At 46.9% G+C, this 25823-nt stretch overlaps 1 protein-coding gene across 3 annotated transcripts in view; it reads left to right on the plus strand.

Moving 5' to 3' along the window:
• UCKL1 (uridine-cytidine kinase 1 like 1) overlaps positions 1-25823 on the plus strand; it is a 283720-nt gene that overhangs the window by 237561 nt on the left and 20336 nt on the right. For all 3 annotated transcript variants that reach the window (XM_078651664.1, XM_078651665.1, XM_078651666.1), the window contains 2 exons: positions 6134-6196; positions 9058-9180. In XM_078651664.1, the coding sequence (XP_078507790.1) occupies positions 6134-6196; positions 9058-9180 (186 nt within the window). The remainder of the gene's footprint in view (positions 1-6133; positions 6197-9057; positions 9181-25823) is intronic.

The raw sequence follows: 25823 nt of genomic DNA on the forward strand, positions 1-25823 counted from the left end.
AGGCACTTTTGGCAAAAACGAGGGATTGGTACGAAGAGACACTCCATCGGGCTTAAATTGCAAATATGGAGGCTTGATTGTGAAAGCGTGAAGATCGCTTACGCGACGAGAAGATGTTAGGGCCAAAAGCAATACAACCTTCCAGGTAAGAAATTTGGTGTATGCCCTGTGAATTGGCTCAAAAGGAGGCTTCATGAGCTGTGACAATACCACGTTGAGCTGCCATGCTGGAGGAGGGCGTCTAATAGGAGGAAACTTTCTGAAGAGACCCTTAAAGAATTGTCGGATTATTCTGGATGAGCAGAGAGACGTCGAACCATCGTGTCTAAAACGCGAAATAGCTGCCAGAAAGACTCTCAAGGTGGCATGAGAGAGACCAGACCGAGCAAGGCTCAGAAAGAAAGGCAAGAGCTGCTCCGGAGTAGAAGTGAGTGGATGGATATCTGATGCAGCGCACCAATGGCAAAAACGTTTCCACTTCAGTTTGTACGTTTTGATGGTTGATGAAGCTCGAGCAGAAGCCAGAATGTCTCTGCATTCCTGGGGCATATCTAAGTTTGCGAACTCGAGGTATTCAGGTTCCATGCCCATAACTGAAGCGTGGTCGGGTCTGGATGGCAAATTTGACCCTCGTCCATTGACAGGAGATCTGGACGTGGATGCAGATGAATGGGAGCGCATTGGGATAATAGAAGAAGTTCTGAGAACCAAGCCTGTCTGGGCCAACGAGGAGCGATCAGTATCAAGTGGCAGGGTTGCCTGCGCATCTTCCACAACGTTCTCGGTACCAACGGTATTGGAGGAAATGCATAGGCGAACAGGCCGCTCCAATCCATGAGAAGGGCATTTCCGCTGGACTCTGGATGGGGATGCCAGCTCGCAAAGGCGGGGCACTTCCGATTCAGTGGAGTGGCAAAAAGGTCTATCATGGGATGACCCCAACGGCGGAACACCATGTCCAGAGTAGGCTGATGAAGTTCCCACTCGTGGGTCGATGACGTGGACCTGCTCAACGAATCCGCTAGGATGTTTGAAACCCCCGGCAGATGGACCACCGTCAAGGAAATTTGATGACGAAGAGCCCAATTCCAGATCCTTTGAGCTAGCCGAGACAATGGCTGAGATCTTGTGCCGCCCTGTTTGTTCATGTAGTGCATGCTGGTTGTGTTGTCCGTTTGAACCAGCACGGACTCCCCTTGCACTACGGGTAAAAAGGATCTGAGAGCAAGGAAAATCGCCATCAACTCCAGTCTGTTGATATGCCAGGTTCGTTGTGTCGCCGTCCACTTGCCCTTGATTGAAAGGTCCAGGAGATGAGCACCCCAACCCTCCATGGACGCATCTGTAGTCAGTGTTAGATCCGGAGAATGGGCCAGAAACGAAACTCCTTCGTCCAGGTTGGATGGTTCTTTCCACCAAAGCAGACAGTCCTTCATGCGAGACTCGACTAGAACTAGGTCGTTGAAGGACCCTGACACTTGGCGCCATTGCAGGTCCAGTTCTTCCTGTATAGGACGAGTGCGGAGCCTGCAGTTCGGGAGCAGAGCGATGCAGGACGACGCCATCCCCAGAAATGACTTCAACGTCCGCACAGAAACTGACTGTTTTGAACGGATGATGGTGACCAGACGTTCTATCTTCCTCTGTCGTTCTTGGGAGATGAAGGCTTTTGATAGGCTCGTGTCTAGAATCGCTCTGAGGAAGTTTCTCCTTTGCAATGGTGCAAAATGTGACTTCTCCATGTTGATGGTCAACCCCAGTGACTCGAATGTCTGCAGGCAGAGACTTGTGTCGCGAGCCAGCTGTAGAGGGGATGGAGATTTTAGAAGGCAATCGTCTAGGTAAGGAAAGACTTGCACTCCCTGAAGTCGTAGATAAGCCATGACAGGGGCCAAGACCTTAGTGAAAACACGAGGTGCCGATCGCAGGCCAAAAGGCAGCACCTTGAACTGGTAATGCATGTTGCCCACTTTGAACCTCAGAAATTGGCGATGGTGTTGGAGAATCGGCACATGAAAATAGGCGTCTTGTAGATCTATTGTTGTTAGGAAATCTCCGCTGCAGAGAAGCCGCAAGACTTCCGATAACGTCAGCATGCGGAAAGATTGTTGTTTCAGAAAGAAATTGAGTGCCCTCAAATCCAGTATGGGCCGCCACTCTCCCGTCTTCTTGGCAATGAGGAAAAAACGTGAGTAGAAACCTGTCCCTTGTTGAGATATAGGAACCACTTCGACTGCACCTTTTAGTATTAGAAGACAAACTTGATGTTGCAATTCCCTGAAATGGGGAGGTGGCGGGCCTGATGGTGGAGAATGTGGAGGAAATTCTGTGAACTCCAAGGCATGACCCTTGCGAACAATGTCTAATACCCATTGGTCCGATGTTATTAGAGACCATTGGGAATAAAACTGCGAGATTCTCCCTCCAACTCCTTGCGCAATTTGAGAATCATTGACGTTTGTTGGTGGAACCCCTATAATTTGACTTTCCTCTATAGGGTTTCGACTGTGGTTGGCGATTAGACTGTTGGTTGGAATAACGCTGATTTCCTTGATTGTACTGGCGATACTGAGTGTGTCCTCCTCGAAAAGTGGTTGAAGACGAGCCTCGTCCACGTGCGCCACGAAAGGGCTGCTTTTTAAATTGCAAGGATCCTAGCGATTTTGCGGTATCGGTGTCTTTCTTTATTGACTCAAGCGCTTCATCAATGTGAGCGCCGAAGCGAGAGACTCACCGTCATAAGGCATGTCGAGTATCTTCGACTGGACCTCCTGCCGAAATGAAGTGGATTCAAGCCAACCCTGACGGCGGAGCGCCGCAGCACTGGCAAGGATTCGAAAACCAGTACTTGCCACGTCAATCGCACAGTCGATCATTTCTTCTGATGCCCTCATGCCATCCTGAAGGATCTGTTGCGCCTCTGCTCTGGACGTTTCCGGTATCAGCGAAACCAGTGCAGAAATATCCGACCACATTTGCCGGTCGAAACGACCCAAAATGGCCAGTGCATTTGCAGCACGAACGGACGTAGACGACATAGTTGAAATTTTTTTCCCAATTGCGTCCAAACGTCGACCCTCTCGATCAGGCGGAGCGGTGATAGGAGTCGCCGGGTTACGGGACCGTCGCTGCGCTGCCTGTGTGACCACTGAATCTGGCTTAGGATGCGAGAGCAAACAAGCGGGGGAACCAGCCGGAGCTTTATATTTCTTCTCCAGGCGAGGGACTTGTGCCGGCAAGGAGTTAGGAGCATGCATGATCTTTATACCCTCTTTCCATACGAATTCTATAATAGGTATGGTGTGAATTTGTTTGTACGGTTGGTTTTTGAAATCATAGAGAAAACAGTCTTCCTGTTGTTGTGCTCTCGGTAATTTAAAGCGGTCCGCCGCTTTATTCATCAGCACATGGAAGCTTGCGATGTCAACCGGAGGTGAATCACCAGCATCTGCTTGCTGAGGAGAGGGTGTCTGAATCCGATAGTCATCGAATTCCGCCATATTTGGGTCCTGTTCCTCATCAGTATCCTGGGGTACTTCCCCTTCTTCTCTGTCCGACTCCTCCTCCTCTTGCGCAAATGGTTGCGGATTCATGGGGATAGTAGGACGGGGTCTGTCTGGGTGAACAGTCTGCTCCAAAGAATGCTGATGGTTTGTAGGGCCTGGTGTGTCCGATGAAGCGGGGCCTGGTGTACCCTGAGGGGTTGGCGGAAATCTTCGATTGTAGTCGTCCAGCATATGCTGGAGGTTAGAAAACAAAGATACTGGAAATTATGCCATAGGAACCTGTACATATTGTTCGTCCTGGCGGTCAATTTCCTCCTCCTGCTCATCCTCAGAACTTGTGTCCTGACATTTAATTATTAATTCCGAAGGACTATGTGCATCGTCAAGGACATCGTCCCCAATAGATTCCGTTTCGTGATCAGTAGCCATCATTGGTGATGGGAGCTGGAGAGTAGGAGGTGGCAAGTGGAGAGTAGACTCCTTGCCCGAGGCTAAGGAAGGCAGAGGCACTAGAGGCATAGTGGCGAAAGAACCCACTCCTGACGTGGATCCTGTATGTTCCTGCCTTGATCCCTGTGAAACCGCCGCAGCTGTAGCTGTCGCCGTCGACGAGGCAGTTGTTTCCACGGCGGGCGTCGACGATGTAGCAGTAGACGTCGACGAGCGTTTCGGCTCTACCGTCGGCGGTGCCGTCGCCGACGGAATCTTCGTCGACGGAATCTTCGTCGACGGTACCTTCGTCGTCGGTACCTTCGTCGACGATACCTTCGTCGACGGAATCTTCGTCGACGGATCCGTCGTCATCCTCTTCGTCGACGAAGCCGTCGTCGACGAGCTGGTCGACGGAGCGGTCAGCGTCGACGGGACCTTTGCCGACGATGAACTCTTCGACGTCGACGAGGATTTCTTCGTCGACGGTAATTTCGTCGCCGACGAGACAATCGGGATCGTCGACGAGACAGAGGAGATAGAAGCTCTCGTCGACGTAGAAGACGTCGACACAACCATTGTCGACGACGAGGAAGCAGACGTCGTTGTCACTGAAGTCGTCGACGAAGACACCACAGCCAATCTCGTCGATGGAACGGTCGTCGACGGGCCCGTCGACGACCGTGGTGTCAGAAGTGTTACAACACTTATAGTGGGTGGAAATGACGCCTGAGAGCCAGGTCTCGTGGGCGTAGACACAGAAACCATAGGAGCTGTTGGTTGAACTTGTGCCACTGTTAAAGCCAGCTTTTTCTTCTTCAAAAAAGGAGAAGGTAATCCCTGAACGCTTCCACGCTTGGAAGCAACAGTAGAACAGCCTGACTGGAAACTTTCTGCGTCTGACAAAACATCCTCTTTATCCTGAAGGCGCTTCAACCATAGAAGAAGACGACCTTCCCTGTCTCTGAGAGTCTTAGCTGGAAAAGCTCTACAGATTTTACAGTCATCCACCTTGTGTTCAGGATACAAACAGTAAATACACTTTTGGTGGGGATCCTTCTCAAACAAACGTAGCTTCCCACAGGAAGAGCAAGGTCTAAACAAAGACTTCTTACTTGACATCTTGTAGAAAAAACAACTGAAGTGAAATACTTGAAGAAAACTGAGCAGAGCTCAGGGAGACTCCCTTCACACGACGTGCGGTAGAAAATCTGAGGGCTTGAGCTTCTGAGGAGAAGGTTCTAGAGGGTGCTTGAGCCTGATTGGCTGCAGTTTGGACTAACATAATGACACTGATATGTTACAAATGAGTTTTTCTCTTTATAATGTCTTCCTATGGAAGTTACCATTGTAGAGGTTTTACAGACTGTATTATCTCTATTTTATTATGTATGATGTTATCATTTATGTTATATTTTAGCATTATTGCTATTTTTATATACCGTGGGACTCCCACTTCGACGACGGGGAATATTCAAGCATGTGAATCTATGAAAGACACCCCTAATACTGGAGAACAATTGTTACTTACCTGTAAACAGGTGGTTCTCCAGTATTGGTGTCTTTCATAGATTCACATGCGACCCACCCTTCCTCCCCTCAGAGGCTCTCTTCTCCTCATAGACTCTGTGGTAACTCTTGTGCTACGAAAATCTGAGGTGCTGAGCTCTGAGGAGAAGGTTCTGGAGGGCTGCTGGCGCCTGATTGGCTACAGTTTGGACCAACATAATGACAGGAATAGGCTACAAGTGTTTTTTCTCTGTTCATGTATTCCTATGAGGAATTATGTCTAGGCATTTACTGCCTGTTTTCTAATATGTATTTCATCTGTTATGTGTTACATATACATAATATTAGTATGTTATTTCTATTTTATTTACCGTGGGACTCCCACTCCGACGACGGGGAATATTCAAGCATGTGAATCTATGAAAGACACCAATACTGGTGACCCACCTGTTTACAGGTAAGTAACAATTGCTCATCTCCTTGGTTTGTCCTAACTTGTACTACTTCTCATTCCCCTACAAACTCCATCGCCTTGACTGGCTTAGATTCAAACTTGATCATTCTGGTGTTTGTGTGCGCACACATATTCACATAAATACACAATTTGCACATATACATGGCTTAAACACTTTAAAAGTTTTAACAATGTCAGGTTCTGCATTACTGATGTACCATACTGAATTCCTTAGACCTGCACAGTTCAGACGCCACAGGGACACGATTATGAAGGAAGACTGTACCACGGAAAACGAGTGAGTACCTCAGACACAATTGTAAAATCACATGTGGGAAGAGATTGGGGCATTAACTATGTATTTGCGATAGACAGAATCAGGAGGGGGATCATAGATTCTTGAAAGAAATTGGTCAATAGATCTGAAGCCAGCATTCCTCGAGTCAGAAATATGGCAAAGGTATGTTGTTCTTCAATTTTATAATGGATTTAGGAATTGGAGGCAAGACATAACGTCAGTATTCCCGGATCTTAGAGTAGAGTAGACCGGCCCATGCTATGGTGGTCTGGAAGATTTCTGATTGCTTGAGGAAGCCACCGATTTATTGCTGAAGTCTTTAATTTTCATCCAGAAAACCTTGCATTTGGGCTCAACAAAGAAGGTCGAATTTGAATACAAATGTGTCTTTAGGAAATTTCTCACATCATCAGAACATCAACATAAATCCTCTAGGACTGCAAGTATGTCTCCGCAATCCCACAAGTAGATAGTGAGAACTCCAACATGGCAATACCTGGGTCTTCTTACTTGTAAAGTATGGCTTTACTCTAAAGTTGTCAAAGCCTCCACAATCCGGGTCGCCTCAGCCTCGTTAAGCTTCTCAAGAACGTTCGCAGTAGTGATAAAGGGGGTTCTTGTTTTAGGAACAGTCAAATCGGTCCCACCACAAGAAATGGGTTTCAAATACTACTCTTACTGCTATCTTGTGAGGAAAAGACAGGATCTTTACAGTCTAAACAATTTCCTTCCCCTTCAAAAGTACAAAATAGTGTCTTTGGTTGAGGTAGAGACAGCTGTACTTCTAGATATTTTCACTAGACCTTTTGGAGCCCTACCTACCTTTACCTGTTCTGAAGGAGCCTAGGATGTATGTCTGATTCACAGTGGGGAAACCGCACAAGGAGTATAGAGTACTACCATTTTGACTCATTGCCACTCCTCTGGTCTTCACCAAGATTCTGTCCCTGATGGAGGCCTTTCTGTGCTAGCAGAATTGTTCACTGCTACCCATACCTAGTTACTGTGTAATTTGGCAGCATCCATGTAAGGTTTGGTCTTTGTATTGATCCTACCAGAAGAGACCTTTTGCAAACTTGAATTATCAGTGAACTACTCACAATAATTTCTGGTTCCCTCCAGAAGGATATAGTTCACATGGGCGAATTTTGGTTCCAGAATAGCAAGGTCATCCCTACTCGGGAGAGGTTTACTGTCACCAATCAGTGGGCGTTCTGTATTATCAATAATTAAGGGTGGCTTACGTTTTTTTGACTGAGACCATGACAATCTGGTTGTTCCAGAGGCTTCTTGGGAGTCCAAGCATCCTACAGAATGCTGGTATCTCATGCAAAGGTCCACATATGCTTCCTGTAACTGTGTGGACCACTGGGACCAGATAAAAGAAGACCAAATAAAGCTCATACCAGTTGACCTATCCTTGGTTCTGACCTTGGAATTATATTGGCACCCACCTTGTGGGAGAAGCCCCTTCTGCATGCCCTGTAGGCAGCTCATAGTGTGCACTGACTCCTGGGATAGATTTCACTATGGGATGTTCATTGACACAATGAAATCCCAGCAGAAGGTTTGCCGATGGTATCCCCCTTCCACACCCTGGTCCACCTTTATTGTACCCACTTTGTTTGATCATGGAAGACCATAAACACGCTTCGAGTGAAATGGGCAGGCTGTACAGCCATTGGAGTAGCCCACGTTCCAGAGATGGGATTCTTTGGGGCCCCTTTCCGGGGTGCTGACCACGTCTTCTTCAGGTCTAATTTTTTCAGTCGTGACCCCATACCCTTACATTTTTGCCTTACATCATGGCTTATAGACATTCAAAACGTGGCCTGGGTTAACAAGACTGTCATGAGGCAGCTGATGGGTCTGATGGATTTGCTGTCTCTGGCACCTTAATCTAGATCTCACTTGACTGATGCACAAGTCTTGTGAGTGATTGGAACCTTTTAACATACATCTATCTAAGTGGAGGATGGCAGTCTTAGTGGCCATAACATCAGCCAGGATCATACGCTAGCTTCTGACTTTATGTGCACTTGGTTTCCTCACTATGTTTCACAGCGACAGTCCCTTCATTCCAAATGAAAGTATTATCAAAGTTCTTCTTTTAATGGAGATATTGTTATTCTGTGTCTCTGCCCATGTTCCTTACGCATCCTTGACTACACCAAGCCGTGTGGACACACCAACTACCTGCAACCTTTTTGGGCAATGATTCCTGTGGAGCAGAGACTAAGGACATCATTGCTAGATGGAAAATGTCATACATCATTCATTCCTACATGTGAAACCCACCCCTCAAAAGATATCAGGACACACCTCAGCATCAGTGAGGCCGCATTGATAGGATTCGCCCAGTACGTGTAACCTAGAATTAGAACAAAATATTTTTATAAAAAATGCAGCCTATGCTTTTAACTTGGTTCACAGGAGTCAAAGACACTCCCATTGGAACTACAGGTAGGTCTATAAAGAAGGTAGGGAATACTGCTTGAGTGGTGTGCACATGTAGGAATTGTGTGACAAACTATAGAAGGGGGTGGAGTAATCAAGGACAATAGGACTGTGCACACGGATGATCCGGCAGTACATAAACAGGGGCTAGAGACATGGATGGCAAAGAGAATTTGGAGAATAATATGGGAGTGCAGAGATTATAGGCAGGGTACTGGCTGTGTGACAGAACCATGGGTGGTGCATGGGGAGATGAGGAGCATAAGGACAAGTAGGGTCAGAGAGGAGAAGGAGTAGGATGTGGAATATAAAGGAGGAAGGCTGAATGTGAGATTGAGTATAAAACGTGTTATTAAACCAATGTGTTACTGTTCCCCATCTTGCACCCCTCTTGTGAACAACAGATCACAGGAGTCTCCATCCTCAGGGCAGGAGAGACCATGGAGCCTGCTCTCAGAGCTGTGTGCAAGGATGTTCGTATTGGAACCATCCTCATCCAGACCAACCCTAACACCGGCGAACCAGAGGTAAGAATAATCTACAAACTCACTGGGACGCCAGAAGTTACCCAGTCATAGGGAAGCTAGAGAAAGTAGATTGAACTGCCTACGCATTAGGGAGTCAGAAGCAATGGAAAGATCTATTCCATCCACACCGTTGAGACATATCTATTGTGGGGTCTATATGCATACCAGAGAGACCGAGACTAAGAGGAAGTCTGTTCACATGTCTAACCACACAGTAAGCTAGGCCCAAAGAATAGAGCCTCCCCCAACAAGGAGCTAGAAGTAATGGAGGATTTGTCCACCTTACACTGTTCAGACAGAGCTAGGATATGGATTTTGCCCGCATACCTGACAGCTAAAGGTACATGTGGGGTCGATACAGTTATGTGGGAGCTAGAAGTAAAAGTGGTCTGTGCTAGCTGTAAGGCATTCTTATCAGCTAGGGATACTTTAGGCATCTGTTTCCTTCATACTAGTCAAGATTGGGTGTAGTCATACCAGAGAGACAGATCTGTCTATCCTAGTACACAGGAGCTTGAATTGAGATTGAGGATCTACCTGCACGCTAAAAAGCCAATCCTGTGGATATGTACTCACATAAAAAAGGAGCTTGTTGTGATGGGGAGTTCTTTCTCCTTCACACTGGTGAGACAAAGCTATGGTGTGGGGTCTACCTGCATGCCAGAGTGTCAGAGATATTGGGGTGTACCAATACATGGGAGAGCCAGGTTTGACTATAGTGAAAGGTGGAGTATCCACACAAAATAAAAGTCAGAGGTAAAAGCCTTGTGCATGCCAAAGGTAAGGGTCAAATTCTCACACAACAAGCTAGAAGTGGAATGGAAGTATCTGTCTTTGTCACACTGAGGAGACTGAGCTATGTTGGGGAGTCTGCCTGCCCACAAAAGGGTCAGAGGTATTATAAAACACACACACACACCATAGGTTTTAGAGGAAACAGTGATTTGCCAACACAGCAGTCTGAGGAGATAGTAAATGCTTCTGCCCCCATGCACTGGCAAATCACAGCTACGAAGAAGGTCTACACATACATTGAGAACCTGAAGTTAGAGGGGCACTGTGTGTGGACAGTGGATGGTAACAACCCCTATTCTAGGCCACTGATATTGGCTGCTTCGCCTGTGCTTACTTAATATCGCCCTCTCACACTGCTGCAATGGTCTGTAGGTAGATCTCAATAGAACGTTAAAGAGGTAGGCACTGGAGGGGAAGGGAGAAAATGGAGTGCTGCAGTGTGCAGCCTTAGGAAAGACTGGGTTCTTCCCCCTCTTCTTGAAGCTAGAGATCGTGTGATAGTTTACCCAGACCTACGCAAGATAAAGGCATAGGAGGAGAATCCACCCCATCACCAGTGCTCTAGCCACTCTGTATGGAGCCTCAAGTAATGTGGAGCAGCTACCCTTCCTGCAGTAGGGAGTTAAGGTAGGAGAGAAGTTCTGTTTACACTCTAGAGAGCAAAATATAGGAGGGAGCTACTCAAACATCGAGCAGAAAGAGTATCTAGGGTGGTCTAACCATTTGATGGTCAGCCACAACTGTTAGGTTGGATCTTTCCATACAAATGGGAGACGAGGTTCACTGAGCTGTCTCATAAATTAAATATTTGCTGCTTATGTCTGCAGTTAACTGCAAGTCACAGCTTAAACTCCATTCTTCGGAGGTCAATGAAATGGATTTTCATTAAATTGGATACTATCAACACTTATGATTGACAGCGCTTACAAATGGCAGAAGTTTGATGTAAAGCACTTTATAAAAAAATAGACATTATTAGTTATTCAACACTACATTTAATACTTTTAAGGCTTGATCATGTATAAAGGGCTGGGTGTCGTCTTGCAGTAATTCCAGAGCGACTAGGTATACGGACTGTAGAGAACAAGCATTTGCAATGCAATAGGTCTCGCATTAGGAAAGTTTGAGCTATTGGTATTGTAAATTTCACATTTTTTATTTATCTGTTGGTTTTGAAAATAGCGAAATTAATAGCTTTGTCATTTACAATGCCAATAGTTTTAACTTTTGCAAATGTGACAATATGTGTTATATTTACGTGACTTTGTGGTGCCCCTGAGTGGTGATGCTGTGGTGGGGCTGAGTGATGCTGTGGTGATGCGATAGATTGACAGAGTGAGTGCGATAGATAGATAGAGGGAGGGCGATAGATAGATAGAATGAGTGCGATAGATAGAGTGAGGACGATAGAGTGAGGGCGATAGATAGATAGACAGATAGATAGATAGAGTGAGGGCGATAGATAGACAGAGTGAGGGCGATCGATAGATAGACAGATGGATAGAGTGAGGGCGATAGATAGATAGCTAGAGTGAGTGCGAGAGACAGATAGAGTAAGGGCGATAGATAGACAGATAGATAGAGTGAGGGCGATAGATAGATAGAGAGAGTGAGGGCGAAAGATAGATAGAGTGAGGGCGATAGATAGAGAGAGTGAGGGCGATAGATAGAGTGAGGACAATAGATAGAGTGAGGGAGATAGATAGATAGAGTGAGGGAGATAGATAGATAGATAGATAGATAGATAGATAGATAGATAGATAGATAGATAGATAGATAGATAGATAAATAGCGACAGTAAACATGCCGTATTCGAGGAATTTACTGTGTGCAATTTGAATTTTGATTCAACGTTTCAATGCGTCCCCTCGAGCACCTGTGTTATGCTACTAATATAAATGAATTCGCAGATGTTAATCACTGTAACCAAACAAAAGGAGGCGGACATGTGGCCTCTGGCTCCAAAGGCACAAAACCTGAGTTCAGATCTTAGTTCCTGCACATAGGCAAAGCGTCTTATCTGACAGTTTTGTGCTTTCTGAGCGGGCGGGCACAGTGAGTGCTGAGAAGCCGGACTACCAGTGTGCTCATTGTTTTGACTGCCTCCTTACAGTTTTTTTTCTATCCAGCCATGAAGTGAAGGCACCTCAGCAAGTTAACTACACCACATATTTCTGCGTGCAACAAGAAGTATCTGGGGTCTGATTCCAGTCGGGGCGAGTTAGACGTTAATTCTTTTTTGACCAACAAAGTCAGTTTGAAATGGACAGTAAAATAAATAAAACACACTGCACGCCTTCTGCTGTGGGCTCAGAGACGAGAATGGACAGGGAAGGAAGGCCCGGCAGAAGATCTGTTATGTCTGATGCTTGTGGATGGCTGACGCTTGTGGATGTCTGATGCCTGATGTTTGTCGATGTCTGACGCTTGTGGATGTCTGACGCCTGTGGATGCCTGACGCCTGGGGATGGCTGACGTTTGTGGATGGCTGACGTTTGTGGATGGCTGACGCTTGTGGATGGCTGACGCTTGTGGATGGCTGACGCTTGTGGATGCCTGATGCTTGTGGAAGCCTGATGCTTGTGGAAGCCTGATGCTTGTGGAAGCCTGATGCTTGTGGATGCCTGATGCTTGTGGATGTCTGTTGCTTGTGGATGTCTGTTGCTTGTGGATGTCTGTTGCTTGTGGATGTCTGTTGCTTGTGGATGTCTGTTGCTTGTGGATGTCTGTTGCTTGTGGATGTCTGTTGCTTGTGGATGTCTGTTGCTTGTGGATACTTGATGCTTGTGGATGCTTGATGCTTTTGGATGCCTGAAGCTTGTGAATGCCTGAGCTTGTGAATGCCTGATGCTTGTGAATGCCTGATGCTTGTGCATGCCAGACCCTTTTTGGATGCCCGGCGCTTGTGGATGTCTGATGGGTGATGCTTGTGGATGCCTGATGCTGGTGGATGCCTGATGCTTGTGGATGTCTGATGTCTGATGCGTGATGCTTTGGATGCCTGATGCTTGTGGATGCCTGATGCTTGTGGATGCCTGATGCTTCTGGATGCCTGATGCTTCTGGATGCCTGATGCTTCTGGATGTCTGATGCTTCTGGATGTCTGATGCTTCTGGATGTCTGATGCTCTGGATGTCTGATGTTTGTGGATGTCTGATGCTTCTAGGTGTCTGATGCTTTTGGATGCCTGACGCTTGTGGATGTCTGATGCTTGTGGATGTCTGATGCTTTTGGATGCCTGACGCTTGAGGATGCCTGATGCCTTTGGATGTCTGATGCTGTGGATGCCTGACGTTTGTGGATGTCTGATGACTGATGTTTATGGATGTCTGATGCTTATGGATGCCTGACGTTTGTGGATGTCTGATGACTGATGTTTGTGGATGTCTGACGCATGTGGATGTCGGACGCATGTGGATGTCGGACGCTTGTGGATGTCGGGCGCTTGTGGATGTCGGACGCTTGTGGATGTCTGATGCTTGTGGATGTCTGACGCTTGTGGATGCCTGACGCTTGTGGATGCCTGACGCTTGTGGATTTCTGATGCCTGGCGCTTGTGGATGTCTGATGCTTGTGGATGTCTGATGCTTGTGGATGTCTGTTGCTTGTGGATGTCTGTTGCTTGTCGATGTCTGTTGCTTGTCGATGTCTGTTGCTTGTGGATGTCTGTTGCATGTTTTGGCTTGTGGATGTCTGTTGCTTGTGGATGTCTGTTGCTTGTGGATGTCTGTTGCTTGTGGAGGTCTGTTGCTTGTGGATGTCTGTTGCTTGTGGATTACTGACGCTTGTGGATGTCTGACGCTTGTGAATGCTTGACGTTTGTGAATGCTTGACGCTTGTGAATGCTTGACGCTTGTGGATGCCTGACGCTTGAGGATGCCTGATGCTTGTGGATGCCTGATGCTTGTGGATGCCTGATGCTTGTGGATGCCTGACGTTTGTGGATGTCGGACGCTTGTGGATGTCGGACGCTTGTGGATGTCTGACGCTTGGGGGTGCCTGACGCTTGTGGATGTCTGATGCCTGATGCTTGTGGATGTCTGATGCTTGTGGATGTCTGATGCTTGTGAGTGTCTGATGCTTGTGAGTGTCTGATGCTTGTGGGTGTCTGATGCTTGTGGGTGTCTGATGCTTGTGGATGTCTGTTGCTTGTGGATCTCTGTTGCTTGTGGATCTCCGTTGCTTGTGGATGTCTTTTGCTTGTGGATGTCTTTTGCTTGTGGATGTCTGTTGCTTGTGGATGTCTGACGCTTGTGGATGTCTGACGCTTGTGGATGTCTGACGCTTGTGGATGTCTGATGCTTGTGAATGCTTGAAGCTTGTGAATGCCTGACGCTTGTGCATGCCTTACGCTTGTGCATACCTGACGCTTGTGGATGTCTGACGCTTGTGGATGTCTGACGCTTGTGGATGTCTGATGTTTGTGGATGTCTGATGCTTGTGGATGTCTGATGCTTGTGAATGCTTGAAGCTTGTGAATGCCTGACGCTTGTGCATGCCTTACGCTTGTGCATACCTGACGCTTGTGGATGTCTGACGCTTGTGGATGTCTGACGCTTGTGGATGTCTGATGCTTGTGGATGTCTGATGCTTGTGGAGGTCTGTTGCTTGTGGATGCCTGACGCTTGTGGATGCCTGACGCTTGTGGATGCCTGACGCTTGTGGATGCCTGTTGCTTGTGGATGCCTGGCGCTTCTGGGTGTCTGATGCTTGTGGACGCCTGATGCTTGTGGACGCCTGATGCTTGTGGACGCCTGATGCTTGTGGACGCCTGATGCTTGTGGACGCCTGATGCTTGTGGACGCCTGATGCTTGAGGACGCCTGATGCTTGTGGATGTCTGTTGCTTGTGGATGTCTGTTCCTTGTGGATGTCTGTTGCTTGTGGATGTCTGACGCTTGTGGATGTCTGTCGCTTGTGGATGTCTGACGCTTGTGGATGCTTGACGCTTGTGGATGTCTGACGCTTGTGGATGTCTGACGCTTGTGGATGACTGACGCTTGTGGATGTCTGACGCTTGTGGATGTCTGACGCTTGTGGATGTCTGATGTTTGTGAATGCTTGAAGCTTGTGCATGCCTTACGCTTGTGCATACCTGACGCTTGAGGATGTCTGAAGCTTGTGGATGTCCGAAGCGTGTGGATGTCTGACGCTTGTGGATGTCTGGCGCTTGTGGATGTCTGATGCTTGGGGATGTCTGATGCTTGTGGATGTCTGATGCTTGTGGATGTCTGATGCTTGTGAATGCTTGAAGCTTGTGAATGCCTGACGCTTGTGCATGTCTGACGCTTGTGCATACCTGACGCTTGTGCATACCTGACGCTTGTGCATACCTGACGCTTGTGGATGTCTGATGCTTGTGGATGTCTGTTGCTTGTGGATGTCTGTTGCTTGTGGATGTCTGTTGCTTGTGGATGTCTGACGCTTGTGGATGTCTGTTGCTTGTGGATGTCTGACGCTTGTGGATGTCTGACGCTTGTGGATGTCTGACGCTTGTGGATGTCTGACGCTTGTGGATGCTTGACGCTTGTGGATGTCTGACGCTTGTGGATGTCTGACGCTTGTGGATGTCTGACGCTTGTGGATGTCTGACGCTTGTGGATGTCTGACGCTTGTGGATGTCCGACGCTTGTGGATGTCTGATGTTTGTGAATGCTTGAAGCTTGTGAATGCTTGAAGCTTGTGCATGCCTTACGCTTGTGCATACCTGACGCTTGTGGATGTCTGAAACTTGTGGATGTCTGACGCTTGTGGATGTCTGGCGCTTGTGGATGTATGGCGCTTGTGGATGTCTGATGCTTGTGGATGTCTGATGCTTGTGGATGTCTGATGCTTGTGAATGCTTGAAGCTTGTGAATGCCTGACGCTTGTGCATGTCTGACGCTTGTGCATACCTGACGCTTGTGCATACCTGACGCTTGTGGATGTCTGACGCTTGTGGATGTCTGATGTTTGTGGATGTCTGATGCTTGTGGATGTCTGATGCTTGTGGATGCTTGACGTTTGTGGATGTCTGATGCCTGATGTTTGTGGATGCACTGACAAACAGTGGTGTGTGTGCCTGGTGGAAGAATGTAAATATAGCTGGTGTTGTGTATGCCTGTTAAAACGTGCACTGTCAGCTGGTGGTGTGTGTCTGCCTGAAGAAAGTGTGCACTGACAGCTGGTGGTGTGTGTCTGATGGAAGCGTGAACAGACAGCTAGTTGTGTGTGTGCATGATGGAAGCGTGCACTGACTGGTGATGATGGCTGGTGGTGTGTGTGTGTCTAGAGGAAGCATGCACTAATGGCTAGTGGTGTGTGTGCCTGGTGGAAACGTGTACTGATGGCTGGTGATGTGTGTGTGCCTGTTGGAATCGTGCTCTGATGGCTGGTGGGGTGTATGCCTGGCGAAAGTGTGCACTGATGGCTTTTTTTGATAGAGGAACGAAGAGATTTAATAGGACAAAGGCAGGTAGTGGACTGCAGAGAGAGATGGCCACAGGCTATTAGCCTAAAATTTCTGCTTGACAGATGGAACTGCTTAGAGACTATCATGCAATGTTTGGGGATTTTTTTTTCCCTCAGACTTTCCGTCTGATTCAGTATCTGTTTTTCACAGCGACCCCAAGACAACACTCAGAGGTACCCTCATCTACAGACCACCAGGACCCCGTACACAATTTAGCGAAGACATCACTGACTTTATCAGCCCACATGCCCTCCCCTCCCAGAACTAGATCCTACTGGGTGACCTCAACTTCCACCTGGAAAAGAAAAACGACAGCAATACCACCAACCTTCTGGACAACCTAGCCAATCTCGGACTCAAACAACTTGTTAACACCCCCACCCACCTTGCCGGACACACGCTCGACCCTATCTTCACCACCAGCAAACACATCTCCTTCGATCACACCACAGCTCTCCATTGGACGGACCACAGCTGCGTTCACTTCAACTACAAAAAGACCTCGACCCACAACCCCCCACAACCTATTCCCCGAAGAAACTGGAACAAAATTACCACCGACCAGCTCCTCACATCGCTTCACCAAAACCCCCTGCCAAATCATTGGACCCAAACCAAGCAGCCACCAACATCATACAATGGATCACCCACAGCGCAGACGAACTAGCACCCTTGAAATACCATCAAATCAAGCAAGGTAGCAAAAAAGCCCCTTGGTTCAACGATGACCGTAAGAAATCAAAGAAGCTCTGTCGGACCCTCGAGAAAGCCTGGAGAAAAAACGACTGACAACCTGGCCTCCTTCAAGAACGCCACCCGCAAACACCACCAACTCATCCGATCCACAAAGAAATCAGCATTCAAGAATCGACTTGACAACAACGCCCAAAACAGCAAGGAACTATTCAACATCGTCAAAGAATTTACCAACCCCACCGCCGGCACCAACGACATCACCCCCTCCCAAGACCTCTGCGACTCTCTATCCTCATTCTTCCACAAAAAAATCGCCGACATACACAACAGCTTCAAAAACCAGTCCGAAGACCAGCCCACTTCACCCACCCCCGAACCAAAACCGCACCCCAACAACCTCTACGCCTGGAACCCAATCACCACCGAAGACACCATCCGCCTGATGAATTCCATCAACTCAGGATCGCCAACCGACCCATGTCCCCACCACATTTTCAACAAAGCAGACTCCATCATCGCACCCCATCTCCGCGATGTCATCAACTGTTCCCTCAACTCCGCTACCTTCCCGGAAAGCTGGAAACATACCGAACTCAGCGCCCTTCTGAAGAAACCCACAGCAGACCCCACTGAGCTTAAGAACTACCGCCCCATCTCGCTCCTCCCTTTCCCTGCCAAAGTCATTGAGAAAGCCGTCAACAGTCAGCTTGCCACCTTCCTCGAATCCAACAAATCCCTCGACCCTTCACAGTCCGGCTTCCGAGCCAAACACAGTACCGAAACAGCCCTCATCGCAGCAACAGACGACATTCGTACACTACTGGACAACGGAGAAACGGTTGCCCTCATCCTTCTCGACCTCTCCGCAGCCTTCGACACAGTCTGTCATAGCACCCTCATACAACGTCTCAACAATATCGGAATACAAGGAAAAGCACTGGAATGGATCATCTCGTTCCTCGCCGGAATAACCCAGCGAGTCCGCCTCCCCCCTTTCAGATCAGAAGCCACCGAAGTCATCTGCGGCGTACCACAAGGATCATCACTCAGCCCCACCCTCTTCAACGTATACATGAGCCCCCTCGCATCCATCGCGCGCCAACACAACCTCAACATCATCTCCTACGCAGACGACACCCAGCTGATCCTCTCTCTCACCAAAGACCCAAAAACCGCCAAAACCAACCTACACGAAGGAATGAAAGAAGTAGCCGATTGGATGAAGAACAGCTGTTTAAAACTAAACTCGGACAAAACGGAAGTCCTCATCTTAGGTTCATCCCCCTCTGCCTGGGACAACACCTGGTGGCCACCTGCCCTGGGAACCGCACCTATACCTACGGATCACGCACGCAACCTGGGCTTCATCCTAGACTCCTCCCTCTCGATGTCCAGACAAGTCAACGCCGTCTCATCATCCTGCTTCAACATCCTACGCATGCTCAAAAAAGTCTTCCGTTGGATCCCCACCGAAACAAGAAAGATGGTCACCCACGCCCTGGTCACCAGCCGTCTGGATTACGGAAACACCCTTTACGCCGGAACCACAGCCAAACTACAGAAAAAACTCCCAACGCATCCAAAACGCCTCAGCCAGACTCATACTGGACATCCATCGCCAAGCGCACATTTCCGGTCACCTGAAAGACCTCCACTGGCTCCCCGTCAACAAGAGAATAACATTGTGTCTCCTCACCCACGCACACAAAGCCCTCTACGACCTCGGACCCGAATGCCTCAACACACGACTGACCTTCTACACCCCCACCCGCCAACTACGATCATCCAATCAAGCCCTCGCCGCAATCCCACGCATCCATGGAACCACCATGGGGGGCAGATCCTTCTCCTACCTAGCGGCCAAGTCCTGGAATTCCCTCCCCACCCACCTCCGCCTTACTCAGAACCACCTCTCCTTCAGAAAACAACTAAAAACTTGGATATTCGATAAGTAAATGCACACCCCCCCCCAGCACCTTGAGACCCTCTGGGTGAGTAGTGCGCTATACAAATTTCCGAACTTGAACTTGAACAGCCACTTTCACAGGCATGTGGCGGAAACACTACTGCGCGCGAGAACGTTTTGCACAGAATTCCTCCTGCAGCGTTTTACAGAGGCACGGGGTGAAGTGTCAGGTAGCGCCTTAGCTGGGGTAGGAAATAAGAGATGCTATAAAAAATGTTTAATGGCCAGGAAAATCCGACGGCTCCCACTTCTTATATAATTAAACAGAAGCCGGTGGATGCGAGCGCCTTGACTTCGCAGGTAGCAAGACAGTGCACATTAACTGGAACCGAACATCGGCACAATATTTTTTAAACTAATGTTTGCCAAGAAACGCAATCCGGCGTTTCAGAAAGCGGTAAACTTGTCCAGATAGTTTATTTAGCGCCTGCTTTGTACGTACAGTTTGCGACTCACAAACTGGAACACCGTAGGACTGACTCACCCTTTCATCCTTCTAAAGTGATTCCTGAATGTATTAGGTAAGGACCTTGGAATAAATATATAATTCTTTTTTGTAGAACTAGTAATAAGAAAATCTACAGGAGCAAGTGCTGTATGCCAACAACAAGTTATTAATATTTCAGTTTACACAATATATTTTTAGACTAAAAAAACCCAAAAACAAAACAACATACTTTGCACATAGCCCAGCAACGCTGCAATGGATTACTAGTAGTGATTTTGCTCACAGAGTGCGTGTCCTTCATTGTTATTAATGTCTTGTGTTTCCCGAGTACCTTCAAACAAGGTCTGTGCCACTGTAGGCTTAAGGAGTTGACACGATTGATATAGCAGCTGCGATTCGATTCTACCGTCATTTATTAAGGGAAAAGGGTGACGCTTTTGGAAAAGTCTCCACCATAGCACCAGGACTTGAGATAATCTGGGTGGTGCCGCGAGCCCCAGAAAAAGCACCACCACTGGAAGCAGGATGACCACTACAGCAGCGTGAACAGAGATCACCGCACCACCTAGACACCGGGATCGGGAGACGAACCAGCCCAACAGCTCCAGCTTCAATGAGAGAAGACCAGTGTGGAGCAAGCATGGGCGGTGGCTCAAAGTGTCACTGAGACTCACCCTTGGAGCATGTGGAGACGGAGCTGAGGCCAGGTCCTGGGGGACAAAAGCAAAGATGGAACGTCACAGGCAGAGAGGGCCTGCAGAGGAGATGACAAGCCCTTCTGTTTTGTTGAATTGCGAGAGTCGCTGAGCTCCGGCCTTGGAGCACAAGGAGACGGAGCAAAGGCCAGGCCCCGGGGAAGAAAAAGCAAGGGTTAAAATGGCAGGCGCACTTGCGAAAGAGGCGAGAAGCCCTCCAGTTTGTTTAATGCTGCAGATATTGAGCAATAAGCGTCAGAGCCAGAATCAGTGAATGTGCACTGCGCTGGTAACTGGCGCTCCTCAAGTATCAAGAAATACGTGCAAATAGGGTGGCAGGCAGCTACAGTGGGAAACAGGGACCCCTTGGTACCAGGCTTGTCTTCGACAAGCAGCGAATAAAAGTGAAAGGATTTTGGAACATTTACAACCCAGCACGTTGTGAACCATTAGAACTTAGTCAAGAGCTCAAGAAGGCTCATGCAACTCGAAAGGGAGGCCACAGGGCTAGGTGAGTGACCCCTTGAGCATGGTAAGAAGAGACAAGCACCAAACAGGGTCATTTCAAAGCAGCAGCTCCCAGCATTTTTTTGGGAAATAAAGGGAGCACAAACAAACAGTTGACACCACTTGGCAGCAGAAGATGCCACCAGAGTGCACGCGGAGACAGTCCATTAACTGGAACCTAACATCGGCAAAATATCTTTTAAACTAATGTTTGCCAAGAAACGCAATCCGGCGTTTCAAAAAGCGGTAAACTTGTCCAGATAGTTTACTTAGCGCCTGCTACACTCATCTGTCCAGGTAAGAAGGATACCGCGACAGGAAACGGAAGCGTTAATCACCAGCGGCCAGAGTCTAGGAAGGTAACGGGATATTGTCCAGAATTGTCCTCTGGTGGCGCTGGAAGGCATATAATACTGTTGTGCATAAGGGGCTTATCTCGTGACACGAGACATGCGTTGTTCTTTCCCAGTTTAACTTTTAATTATCAGATGGCTACCGAGCTAGATGTTTTCATTGCCGGAATGCAGCCTGTGGTGTGAGAGACAAATGTTGGGGTGAGGAGGATGGAGGGGGGAGAGAGTGCACTGCAGAGGAAGAGGCTGAAGGTGGGAGGGCCATGCAGTGAATAATTAGGGGAGAGAGAGGGGAAGTGCTGGGGAACAGATGGCCGTGAAGCAGGGGGCGGGGCAGCGGAACCCTTTGAAGTGGCCTGGCGGCCGTGAAGAAATGCTGCTGCCAGGGGGAAGGCTCGTGCATGAGAGCAGGTCACGTGATTGTGATTCACGTGAACTGTCCAAAATCCTCTGGAGGAGAGTCCTTGGCCTGAAGTTTGGTTTGGCTGCATTAGGGCTCTTTTCCTATTCCTGCGGAATAAGAAAGGGGCGAGCCCTAAAAACAAACAGGAAACATAAAAGATGTAGCAGCTATTAAACAAAACTAATATGCAGAGATTACTAAAGCTAATAATCTTTGATACCGAATTGAAAGTAGGTTGCTTCAGCTCTAATGTGGCACTACAGGGAATTCCAGAGTTTAGGACCTTACACACCCAGTGACTGACCTCCATATGTTAAGTGATGGAAGGGAGGTTAGCAGATCAGGTGCATAGATGTCAAGCAGAGATTCTTAGAGAGGCTATTGTGGGGAGACATACTTTGATTGGACGATGGTTCGTATTGTAGTGTGTCCTACATTTGACTGTAGTCTTCGCTTGCAATCAGAGGTGTGCTTTCCAGCTCTGTTTAACCTGGTACTGCACCTTACTGGCACAAACTGAAGCTGTCAAGAGGAGAGTTAGGGACATAGAAACAAAACTGTAGGATATTGGTTACAGATAAGGCATTATTTGAATAAATAGCTTAAAAAGCACAAAAGGAGCAAACTATGTTACATTTTTCATGCATTTCTTTATTTCTTCATCATTTGGTAGCCAACGCGTGTTTTGTACGTCAAGGCATTAACATTGACCCTAGTTAATTTGTAGTAGTGAATTCATTAGTTACGATGCCAAGTGGCTATCTTGTACAATATAAAAACGGACCAGTATTTTGACAGTCCCTTCATCATTATATCACAATACAAAATTAGTTTTGATATTTCTGAGTGCTTTTTGTAGCAAAGGGCAATTGCCACCAGTATTTGCTTACTCTAGAAACCATCCTCAAGGCACTCCAATAACAAGTTATCAGGTATCTTCTGCACTGTAGGATTCCAAGATCTGACTACTGGTGTACCTATTCATCCATTGTCCGTTTGCTTAATTAAAAACAGTGATTTCGGTGTTGTTTCTTCAGTATTCACTGGTGTACAGATTGGTTGTCTGCCAGAGATCCCAGATTTGCTAATCATTTCAGGGATTACTTTTTCTTTGTGTTAATTCACGAGCAGCACAAAGTTACTGACCATGAAGTAAGCGTAAAGGCTGCAATGAACTACAAAGGTGTGTCTTCATATAAGCTCAATCATACAATGTATGGCAATTTGATTAAGCTAGGTAACGGGAGAAAACTTCAACAACAAAAAATAATTGGGGGGCCAAAGCAGCATATTTCAGAAAATAGATTACTGAAGCCAAAAATCATCCAAAAACAGTTTGAAATGGCAAAGCAACATCATATATCCACACATAAAGATGATCAACAACACAAAACAAAGCTGTGATAAACTTACCAACTTGGTGAGGAAAAGGTAAATACAAATAAATAAATCTCATCTACCGGGGATGTATGACGTTACAACGAATTCCGTTGCAACGCATGCCTTTACCACGCATGCGTTACAACGGAATTCGTTTTCCACGCATAACCTTTAACTCGAATACTTGTGAGGTGACGTCATACGTCGTTAAGAGGAAACAGAATTTTTTTTCCCGATTTCTCTTAAACGACGCTGATTATCTTCATATCCCGACGTGACTTCTGGTGAGTTTTTTTTGGGGGGGGAGACCCCCCCAAGCCCCCCATTTTTTAACTTTTTACCTTTACCACATATGCCTTTACTACAAATCTCGTAGTAAAGGTATGCGTGGTAAAGGCTTTAGTGGTAACCACGCATGCGTTGTACTGCATGCGTGGTTAAGGATTTCGTGGAAACGGCTTCGTTGTAGTGGCCGTTTCCCATCTACCGGTAGGCCCGCGCAAACTTCAGACAGGTTCAGAAAACCATATCTTGTCTTTTTCTCATAGACACCACCTAACTGAAATTCTGGAAACCAGAGTAAAACGACACCAACATCTCACTTCTCTGAACCTGTAAATTCCACACTCCTCAAGGGCATCAGCCCCTGTGTGACACCATACTGGACAATATTATGCTTCACTGGCACAGGACAAGGTTCCAGAATTCTTCAAAGCAGTCACACCACTGCTGAAAAAGCCTTAGGTGCTCACAAGGATATGAACAACATCCGATCCCTGTTGAACCTACCTTTTTTAGCGAAAGACCTAATATTTGCATACAAATCTTATTTCAGGACAAACTACAGCCCAATCTGTATTATTTGAAATACTTGATGATGCATGACAAAATCTTGGCAAAATTGATTCCTGCCTCCTAATCATTTTGGACCAGTCAGCAGCAATTGACACAGTCACCCACTCCACACTCCTAAAAATACTCCTTGAATAGTGCTGCCTTGAATTGGTCTACCTCCTACCTGCAAAGTAGAGGTAAAAGTGGCAAACACCTTCTCCAGTGCGGTCCCTCGAGGTCACAAAGATCCATTGTCTTTTCTACATTATTAAACATTGCTAACCGCCTAAAAAAATCCAACATTTCATACAATTTCTATGCGGATGACACGCACACCTTTACATGACACTTTCCTCTCTTTGTGTTCAAAGCATCTACTTGGTCCTCCCCCTAGGTTAGGGGGGACCCCAAAATTATCACCTCTCATTGCCTGATATTTTTCATTTTCAAAGTTCACTTTTGTGAATTGGTTATATCCTTTTAACATGTAAAGTTGCTTTAGGAAAGCATTTGTGGGTACAGTTTAGTAGCTGACTCCGCTAAACAAATCTCCATAGACTCTGCTAGCGGAGCGGAGTTCATTGCCCAGGGTTACTGTAAATCTGAGGCAGTGCCAGAAACTACTGCCTTTCAAAAAGAGGTGTTAATGGGGCGCAACGAGTAGAAATACTTTTATACTTTCATTTCTCCTTGTTTTTTGTTCTTTCTATGTGTGCGTTCTGCAGCACACATAGAAGGAGCAAAATGCCATTAATGATTGTTTTTGTGTAGGAAGGTGTCCCTTCCTGCACAAACACAATCATCCCTGCCAGGAAGGCACCCTTTCGCCAAGGAGCAAGGGTGCCTGCGTTGGCGCCAGGCAGCTTTTCAGTGCAAGGGTAAGGAAAGGGATGCACCGTATTCATGTTAATCCGGCACATCCCTGCATTTTGAAAATGATGGAGCTCGCCGTATCAAAATTGCTTGCAGCACCGCTCTGTACCATTTTCATGTAAATATGCCCCTTTGAATCACTATCATTATGCAAGAAGGAGGGCAGTGGGGATTCTGGTACAATAGTTTGCAAGCCCGTAGTAGCCACATTTCAGAAGATCTAGGCATCTTACTAAATTTCGGATTGATAAAACTGACCATGTCACTTGTTAATTAATGCAGGATTCTGAAAAGATCAGTGATGAGTCTGCAACCTTTATTTACATCACATTAAGGGTACTCTATGTCATGATACTTTCAGAGCAGTACACTCAAATCCTCACCAGGTATGAAGGTTCTACCAACACACCAAAGTGTCTCAAGCTGGCAGCCAAAGAATAAGTAGGCTTTTCCCACTCAGTAGAGACAAGTATGTGATTAGGAATGAGATCTAGACATAGGCTAGGTTTTCATCAAACTGAGGTGACAGAAATGTCACAAATTAGCATTGTAGTGGAAAATGAAGTTGCTTGTATCGTCATGTTTCTTCTACTTCTGGATCCCCTCAGCCACAAAAGCTTATTTTTCCTATAATTATCCAGCAGATCCCAGTATGTGCGTTATTTGTAGGTTTGTCTAAGGTGTCTAAAGCAATCTGTAACTAAGAACAATTGTGGATCCTATAGGCTGAAAAGAATAAAGATGAATACTGTATTTTGTCCAAAGCTTCTGAAGGCCATGTAGAGGGTGGTTCTCTAGGTCACTAACCCTATTCTTCCTTTAATAAATGAAATGGTACGTAGTGCTGTTTTGTGCACTGTTTGGAGTAAAGAGGAGCCCTTTAAAAGTTCCCCTCTCTTTTTCATGACCTCTTCAACGCTGTATGAAAACTCTATTAGACATGCTGTGGTCCAAGCTGATAAAACTATATGAACATTTGCCACCATAGATTTCTGAGTCTATGCAACCCGAATATTTCAGCACATCACTTGCTTTCTCTTTCTTCCTTACTTTCCCCTTGTCCTTATCCCACATCGCCCATTTAGTCTGCTTTTAGTCCCACTGCCCCTGTTCATTTGACTTCTCTTGGCTTAACTAACTCCCTCGTCCTGCGCATTTCACGCGCTTGTTTTCTGTTGGGTCTCTTTCTATGTGTTTGTTTCCTTCCTTGATAGCTCTTTCTACTTCTTTACTTTTGTTAACT

The sequence above is a fragment of the Lissotriton helveticus genome, chromosome 7 (genome assembly GCF_964261635.1).
Source record: "Lissotriton helveticus chromosome 7, aLisHel1.1, whole genome shotgun sequence".
Lineage (NCBI taxonomy): Eukaryota > Metazoa > Chordata > Amphibia > Caudata > Salamandridae > Lissotriton > Lissotriton helveticus.